At 45.1% G+C, this 9,354-nt stretch overlaps 1 protein-coding gene across 3 annotated transcripts in view; it reads left to right on the plus strand.

The window, feature by feature from the left end:
* UBE2F (ubiquitin conjugating enzyme E2 F (putative)) overlaps positions 1-8,234 on the plus strand; it is a 65,321-nt gene extending 57,087 nt beyond the window's left edge. For 2 of the 3 annotated variants that reach the window (XM_027678056.1, XM_027678057.1), the window contains one exon: positions 6,096-8,234. In XM_027678056.1, the coding sequence (XP_027533857.1) occupies positions 6,096-6,146 (51 nt within the window). In that variant the 3' untranslated portion in view covers positions 6,147-8,234. The remainder of the gene's footprint in view (positions 1-6,095) is intronic. The other variant, XR_003533448.1, reaches the window with a different exon arrangement.
* Positions 8,235-9,354: the final 1,120 nt, after the last annotated feature.

Consider the following 9,354-nt stretch of genomic DNA (forward strand, 5'->3'; position numbering starts at 1 on the left):
TGCTAAGAAATCCACTGAAGCATTTTCTCACCATTTTGCAAAACAATAATTGCTTGATGTCTAGAAACAATTTTAAAATCTGAAGTAGAAATCACAGGCCATGAAAATTGATGTAGCTTTGACTGCACCTGCTAAGCACAGGAGCTTGTGGGAGACACCTCTGTATAAGTTTTTCACCCCCCACTCTTCTTTTTCTTCATAGAACTAAAATTTAATTACAGAGCTTGGAAAAGTCTTCAGATCACGTAGAGACTGAACTAAATAAAACAATGACAGGGAAATGAGAGCAAGGCAGGAATATGAATTGAAAAAACACCTCACGCTTGAGATTTTTGTATTACTCAAAAGTTTTATTCAGCTCCTTTTTAAATGGGAGGGAACGTGTGGGAGCTGATGGGTGTGAATACTGATTTCCTGCAAAGTGGAAAAGAAAGAAAAGGTGGATTTAAATATAATTTATGGGGCTAATGGGTAAATCTAACTGGTTATTATATCTTCCTCCTTAAGCTTTGGCTGAGCTGAGTAATGTTTTATTGGTGCTCAGAAGACCTCTTTCCTAAAAACTTTGAGGAAAACTACAAGGTCATGGCAGAAGTTGTTTGGAATTTAACCTTGGTGAGAAATGTTGGATTCCAATGGTGTTCTGTTAAAGTAGTGCTTTTTTAATTATTATTGTTTTCTTTAACACAAAAGAGGGAAGGGCAGGAGCAATTGATTATTTTTATGATCTTTTTCTGTTTCCGTTTGAATTTTACAGGATTGTAGATCTAAAGGATGTGAAGGTGGATCAGAGAGTTTGTCACAGTGTCTGGGTGGTTGTAGTCACAGCTGAGGGACACGTGGTATGGAGGGACTGGCCACTATGGGCTTCAGCCTTTAGAGAGACAGAGAGGGGCAGAGTCTCTGCTCTCTAATAAACTGCAAAAAAATTTTGCCAAATACTCCAGTGTGTGAAGTACCAGTAGTGGGTATATTAAGGATAGTAATGAGCTTAATCTGCTTTAGTTTGGTGTAGGGTTTTTTTTGTTTTGTTTGCTTGTGGGATTTTTCTTTGGTTTCGTTTGGTTTTATTTTTATTATTATTACTACTATTTTGGGGTAATTCTTACATATACATTTGTTTTAAATAAATAAAAAAGATTCCCAAGAGAAAGTTTCCATTACAACTTTTCCAAACTTCTCTGATAGCTGTCACAGAAGTATTGTGTTTGTTTTGGATTACTGAGCAGATCTTCTTTAGATTAGAAATAAAAGTTTAAATAAAAGACTAGCAGTTAATCAGTATAACTTAGTGCAGTATAAACAGTTGAAAAGATAAAGGCTTTTCTCTCAGAGCTGCCAAATCAGGTCAAACCCCAGTTTTTGAAACAGTTACTAGTTCTTCAGTGTGTGCTTCCATGTGCTTTTAGAAATGGAAGGATGTAATTCTCTTCTGGGGTCTGGGGCTCTTCAGATCCTCTCGCAAGTGCTCTTCAGTAGAATCGCAGAATGGTTTGGGTTGGGATGGACCTTAAAGTTCATCTCATTTCAACCCCCTGCCATGGGCAGGGACACCTTCCACTAGACCAGGCTGCTCCAAGCCCCGTCCAACCTGGCCTGGGACACTTCTAGGGATGGGGCAGCCACAGCTTCTCTGGGCAACCTGTGCCAGAGCCTCACCACCCTCACAGGGAAGAATTTCTTCCTAATACCTCATCTAACCCTGCCCTCTGTCAGTTTAAAACCATTGCTCCTTGTCCTGTTTATTATATATATTTGGTATTTGCTTAAAGGTTATTTACTAAACCTCTTTGTTGAAATACAAAGGTCAATTTCTGTGGGATATGTTTTAGCTTTACAGTCTGTGCTGTAGCCAGTTCTCAGCTCAGAAATATGCCATGATTTATATTTCATATTCTTCCTCCACTGGTGATTTTTGAGTTTCCCTTTGATTGATTGTCCCCATCTGATTTTCATCAACTGAAGCAATGATTTGGCCAGCATTACTCACGTAGCAAATACTTCCCACAGGGTACTGATGTACTGCTGTGCTCTCTCACCTCTCACAGCTCAGGGTGCTGCAGAGCTGCTTTGGGTCTGGTCCAAACTCGTCCGTCCTGTTTCTGTGCTGTCCTGGAGTGGCCATCCATCGTTCTGAGGGGTTTGTTTCCCATCCTGCCCCTGAGGCCAATGTCTAATTTCTGTCCCCAAATCCCAGGGCTGTGTTGCACAGAGGAGGTCTGGCTCAGGCACAGACCTCTCCACCCCTAAGGCAGTGTGGCAGGTACTGCTCCCAGACAGAAACCCAAGCCTCATTCCTCCTTGGCACATCTCCAGAGAACCCAAGGGCAGCTTTATCTGCCCTTACAGTACAGTGAGGTTGATGAAGGGCAAATGCTGGTAGTTTAAAATTAGATTTCCCCTTTGAAAAGCTCCTCCATGTGGTGTTTCCAGGACTCACCGATGGCCTGTGTCAGGGTTTAATGACTGGCTGAGTAGTTTCTGGTGAAGTTTCATGTCTTACACCGTCAGTGCTTCTGTTCTACAGGGACAGTCAGCCCTCTCCCCTTCATCAGTCTTTGGCCTGATGGCTCTAATGGCATGGGAAACTACTTGGTGTAGAGGCAGGCAGCTCTGCCTCCAGCCAGGCTAACAGTGGGATGTGATCCAGGTCCAGAGGGATGTGGCAGGAGCCCCACTGGGCACAGCGACCACCCCCTCAGCCATGGTCAGTGAGGGTCAAGAGTCATGTCAGTGACCATTTCTGCTCAGGGTCTGGCAGGAGCAGAAATGGCCATTGACAAGAGCTGCTTTGATGGGGGGGATTTCCAGCAGCAAACCTCCTGACTCTTCTCCCTCTCAGCATCCAGACCACAGGACTTTATGCTTTTCTCATCTGTCTTGGCATCAAAGGATGCTTGGGCTCCAGGGCACTAATGCAGAGCCAGGGTTGGGTACAGTTCCTTGGAGTCTCCCACAGAAGGACACAAGCTCCATTCAAGGGGTAGGCTTTGTTTTTTTAATAAGAATAGCTATTTTGTGTAGCCTACCTTCTAGCCTGTCTCTCTAGTGGTCCTACACTTAGGATCTGCCTTTGAAGGGATGTTATGAGTCCTTTTTCTTTCCCTGAGCATTCCTAGCAGGATTTTGTACGCGCCTCTTTATAATGCAAGATATGTGCTGCTTTGATTAATTTTTTTGCATTTGATTATTCAGTGCTGCACATAAACAGATGTGCGCGGAGAGAAGTGCTCCCTATTAATCAGGAGCTGCTGAGCCATATGGCACGTGAAGATGGAGTGTCAGCTCTGGGATGAGCACCTCCTGTTCAGCAACCAGGTTCACATGCAGCGAGTACTGTGTTAATATATTCCTGCCAACACTAGATCCTTCATCCCAGGCTGCCTGGGTGACAGCGTGGATTTCTGGAGCCTTCTTCCTTTACTGAGGTCTTGTGTTTGTTAAATCACTGCTGAGAGCCTCTTTTCATGCTTACTAACCTCATAAAGGGTACAGATGGAAAAGCAGAGGGTGCTGAGCTGTCTGCACTGCTCTCAGATACTGCACACAGAGGAAGGTGCAGTTGGCCCTGTTGCATGTCCAGTGGTATTTCTTATTCTTGTTCTCAGTTTCTTTTAGTGACCCATCTCTTGGAGAGACACGAGTAGGAAATAATGTACAGTAAGCCCTCAGTTAATTAATTAAGTTTCCACAACACTGGGAATTTTAACTGCAAGTGTTAGAGACCCTGGATGGTTGTAAAACAAGGAAAAAACTACTAGGAAGTGTCACTGTTTTGGTTATTGTATTATTGCCAAGGTGGATCTTACTGCCTTCTTTATGGCTGGCACCCTGATATTTAGCTCTGTACCCCAGCAATTAATAGATTCACAGAATGGTTTGGATTGGAAAGGACCTTAAAGCTCATCCAGTCCCACCCCCTGCCAGGGGCAGGGACACCTTCCACTAGACCAGGTTGCTCCAAGCCCAATCTAACCTGGCCTTGGACACTTCCAGGGATGGGGCAGCCACGGCTTCTCTGGGCATCCTGTGCCAGGGGAAGAATTTCTTCCTAATATCCAACCTAAGTCTGCTCTCTTCCAGCTTAAAGCCAGTAAGCATTGAGGAGTCCAAAAGGTTTCATCTGTCAAGTGCAGTGTTGTGACTGACACGCTCTGATGTTGTGAGTGCCCCAGAGCAGGCTGACAGCAGGCACAGATAACCAGTAAATGAGTTTTCCTGCATTGTTTGCCATGATGAGTTAGTTTGTATCTAGGTAGTCCGCAATGTATCAGAGCTGAAAACAAATTCAAAAGGTCAATTTTCTTTTTGTTAGGGTGGTATTTTAACAGACTCGAGGTATGTAGAGGTGGTTCTTGCCTGGGGCAGCCAGAGATCTGTGACACTTTAATGTGATACTCAGCTATCATAACTTTCATCTATATAGCTTGAAATTGCCTGGTATTAGAAATTTCATTTAAAATGAAGATGGTATTAGCTCTGCAGTGTTAGTTTTTTAACACACTTAACAGTTGTACGAGCGTGGAAATATGTGTGCTTGCAGCAGAGTTTAAAAGTCACTACACAGAATATTGCCTTTCATAGGTGCCATATTGTGCCAAAATAGGTGCTCCTTTCCCGTAAGAAGAGCAGGCAGCCTGTCCCTAAGGAGGAAAGGGATTTCTGCAGCCCTAGCTTCTGTCAGCAGTCAGTGCTTGCAGGGCTGCTCACCACACCTAGGGCTCCCGGTGCCAAGGTGTCAGGCATCTCCAGGTGATTTCTTCTCACTTCTGCTCTCTGCATTTATTTCTGCTGAAGCACAGATCCACAACTCTCCTGAGAAGAGCCTTTAGCAGTGGGTGTTTTTCCCCTAAAGTGCGTTTATATTTTTGATACAATATTTTTGGCCTTAAACTGCATTTTAAACTTCTTTGAGATTCAGAGCACTTTGCATATAGCTCATGGGAATCTCTGCAATGCACTTTATCAGCTGGCAGTCGAAATTGTGAACAGCTTTTCTGGTGGATCATATTTCTTTGATCCTGTGATTTGGGACTTTAACCATAGGATAAACTATCTCTTCACTGGTAGAAAAACTCAGTGGCAGAAAACCAAACTGCCATAAAGGGAGCTGATGTGTAGGTGTTTGAAGCGTGGTGTTGGAGCCAAGGAAGTATAGATGCATTCCAAGGCTTACTAAGGCAAAAAGGCCATATTACTGCTTTGTCCTGGTTTGATGTGCAGTGATCTGTACCAGAACAGTTTGTGTTCAAAGAGTGTCGTTTTACATGTCAGCAAACCTGGAGCTGAGAAGTGACATTGAAGCAGGACCATGCCTTGTTGTGATTCCACAGGTTGTGACCATGGGACTTTGTGCCCTTTCCAGTAAAAGCAGAGCCTTGGCACAGGATTTCAGTGCTTCTATGGCCTCTGCTCAGCAGGCAGCTCCAGCACACCAGGACAGTGTTCAAAATCTGTTGCATATGTTGATTTTTTAGGGTTTTTTTTAATAGATGGGAGTACATAAATATCCCAGGTTTTCCTGCTTTATATTCTAGCAGCACACAAAACGGGGAGCTGAAAATCAAGCAAAATGCACTTTGCTGTGAAAGCCCCACTTGACTCTGGAGCACAGGCACCTCGGTGTGTTTGAGCAGAACATACTTAATACCAGGCTGTAGGCACATAAGGCAAGGTTCAGGCTTGGAATAACATACCAGGAAAGTGGCATCGACCTGACATCCTAGTTTGGACAGGGATCACATCATGCCAGAATTTCTCTTGCTCGGCATCTGTGCTTTATGAAGTACCAGAACCGTGTGGTTTTCCCTAGATACAGTGATTATAGAACAGTCAGACTCCGTTTGTACCTGTGCTGGTAGCTGGCCATGGGAAACTCTTTGCCCAGTTCACTCCCCAGAGGATCCCTGTCAGAGCATGGACACCTGTTTGCAAGGACTGGACTGTCAGAACCCAGGTCTGTTGGAGAGCACTGGGCCTTTCCCTTGATGGCAGTTACACCCTACCAGTGCCAGTGTGGGAATCCACCAGTGCACAGTCCCACAGGAATCCATCTCTGCTGTGCTGGGGGTAACTGTGCCTGTGTTTCCCTCTAGGAGGACTTTCGGAATAAAGTTGAAGATTACATTAAGCGCTACGCGAGATGATGAAGGGAGAAGGATGGCAGGACCATGGCTTCCACACTAGAGTTGTCCTTAACTTCAACAACAACAATAAACCAGCCCGGATTGTACCAGTCCTGTGTCCATGTTGTACTGAAGAAGAAAACTAACTTCATAACCTGTCCATGTTCAAAGGAGAGTTCAGCATAAATACAGCAAGAAATTGTGTCTGTTGGTTGAAAAAGTTGTTTGCTTCCTTTTAAAAAATGTTTACTCTTCTGAACTGTACTGTATATCCTGTTGATGAGATATGCTTGAGAAGTTAAAGAAATCACTATTGAAATTGTAATTACACTTTTTTTTTAACTCTTGCCTAGTCTGGAGGGGGGAAGGAAAACAAACCCAAACAGAAAAGGTGGCGTGTTTTTGGAACACTCGGAGTTGGCAATAAATGGTCTCCTGTGAACCAAATCACAAAACTGTTGCCTTCGATGAGCAGAAACAATATGAGCTTTTCCCAAGAGTCACTCAGCTGAGGCTTAGAGCTTGCCAGAATGCAAGTGCAAAATGAGATTCTACTTCTGGTATTGAAATTCTCAATGCTATTTAATGTAAGTATGTTTTTGTCACAGTTTGGAATTTTTACATTATTAATTTCAGCCCCTGTTTGGGCTACAGTATTTTTTTTTTGTTTCTATTCATTGTGTGAAGTAGTTAAAAGAAATACAGGCTAATGGGTAACTTAAGTAAATGTTTAGTATTAGTAAAAATTACATATATATTATATATTTCTGTGAAAATTTAATGGGAGATTTTTTTTTTTAAGAAATCTGCCTTGGGCTTTCTGATCTGGATGTGGTGAGGGAGCATGAGATGCTGTTTGATCTGACAACAGTAAATTCAGGCACCATTACCTGGAGAACACCTAATTGTGTTCTCCAAATTCCTGCACTGGAAGGGAATGATGGAGCTGGGACCCATAATACACCACACCCCATCCATGCAAGCTCGGCTTTCTCAGTGAGTGGAAAGGATGCTGATGCTGTAATTGCCTTTTCTGTGAGGAGCTGTGTGGCAGACACAGTGTGTGTGAGCAGGGAGCCTGCAGGAGAGAGTAGCATGTACCTCAGGAATCACTTCAGCCTGTGTGCCAGAGCTCCCTGGGCATCGTCCAGGATTGGGATCACACAGAGGGAGGTGATGGAACCGATTCGAGCTTTTATAAACCATAGAAATAAATGTTTGTGTGGTTTTCTACAGAGCAGGTGTGTGTGTGACACTTGGGCATCGACTGTTGGGTTTTTTACCCCCGTTCATTCTTTCCTGCTGTTTGTCTGCAGACGCTGACATAAATCAAAATAATCTCCATTGTGAGAGATGGTGGCAGAGCTGGGGTGCAAACTGTAAGCGCAGTACAACTTTGCATGTTTTAAGTTTTCCCTGTGCCTTTTCCCTTAGAGCTTCACAGGCTCCTGTAGCTGTTACTGGAGGTCTGGGAAAGCAGGGAGATGAAATGCAGGGATTGGGATGCAGGAGGAGAGCTTTGCCTGAGAATAACAGTGCCACTGGGTCTGTTCACAGTGAAACATGGATCAGGCTATTATTTTAAGCAGGCAACTGCAGTGAGAGATCTTTGCTGCCCAAACAGAAATGTGAGGGAAGGTAAGAAGTAAAACACTCACAAAAATAGAAAGTTTGGGAAATACATCCAGAAATACATCATAAGGATTCTCTTGTTTTTGAGCTGAAAACTCTGAACCAGTTTGCTGTAATGAAGATGAGTAATCCTTGCTGTAGTGGCACCCTGGTAGTGTTATCACCTTCCATCTTTCAGGAAAAGGGGTCAAACTCCTCATTTCTTGAGCTGTCATCCATGCCTGGCTCCCAACTTGTCCCGGGAAGCCGCTGCAGATGCACCAGGGCAGAGCAATGCCAGGGTGCTGCTCCAGGGAGCCAGGAAGGCTGTGCCAGGGTAGGCAGCATGTTTGGGGTACCAGAGAATAGAGCTAGAGCTGCAGCTCTCAAAGCCCCTCCCCATCTCCAGAACAATCCTGCTGTTAAACTCCTTCCCTGTGTTTTTGCTTGCCTGGAGGAGATGAGCAGAATAATAAAGTTTGGATACTGTTAAATACTTTATTAAGAGTAGGTGTTTTGTGCAATGTGCCTTCTAGCCTGTCTTTCTAGTGGTCCTACACTTAGAATCTTTTCTTTGAAGGGATGTTAAGAGTCCTCCTTTCTCTGAGCAGGAAGGCCTGAGCATTGGATTGTGCCCATACAGGATGCACAAGGCCAGCAAAATGTTACAACTCATCCTCATCCTACAAGAGCCCATCACCTCACCATCCAGGAAAATAAACTGAATTAATTTTTCCTGAACACAAGGAGCTGGGGCGGTTATATATTTATAAATATATGTGTATTTATATGTATTTCTGTGTATATTGGTAGAATCATAGACTGGTTTGGGTTAGAAGGCTGGGTGGGTTAGGCAGAGGGCTGTGTTTCCTACTGCCTGGCTTGTCCATTTGGGAGGTCTTTTTGGGAAATGTGAGAGTCTGGTAAATAGCAGTTGGGTCTCCCCAGGGAGCCCTGAGCCAGCAAGGTACTGAAGGGGTCTGGAGTGGTCTAGACCTGTCGGGGATGGCGGAGACCAGTGGTAGGGTTGGGGGTCCCATCCCCTCCCAGGTGCTGCCCAGTCTCCCACTAAGATATGTGACCCCACTGCTGGATGCTGCTAAAGGGGTGGACCCCTGACCTGCCCACCCACTCCCAGGAACCCCCCTCTAGGGATCCCCAGGAGCCCTGCTGGCTCAGGGGCAGCCCTTCCATCTCCCTCCCTGGGACCCCCAGTGCTACTCAGTGCCCATGGGGTGGGGATCAACACTTGGGCTGGTCTCTGGGCATTAAGGGGGGCCTTTGACTTCAGCCTTCATGGAAGGGGTGAGAGCTGAGGACTTGCACCAGAGACAGGCACCTGGTTTATGTAGGTATTTATTTATTTAGATAGGAAAAGCACCTTATTCCCATTCCGCATTAGCCCCCCGGTGCATTGCCACGGTCACCACCCGTGCCACCAGCTCCCAGCACCAACTTTCACCCACTGCTGCCGGTCATCCAGGCAAAACCCACCCTGTGCAGGCCTTGTCCTTGGGCTGGGGGCTGGGGGAAAAGATGCCTTTCCAAGTGTGCTGAACAAAAAAAAAAAGGGACAAAAAGAGGAAGCCGTGGAGGTTTCTCTGCGCCCAGACCTGCC

This window comes from Neopelma chrysocephalum, unplaced genomic scaffold (genome assembly GCF_003984885.1).
Source record: "Neopelma chrysocephalum unplaced genomic scaffold, ASM398488v2 Primary Assembly neopelma1_44, whole genome shotgun sequence".
Classification (NCBI taxonomy): domain Eukaryota; kingdom Metazoa; phylum Chordata; class Aves; order Passeriformes; family Pipridae; genus Neopelma; species Neopelma chrysocephalum.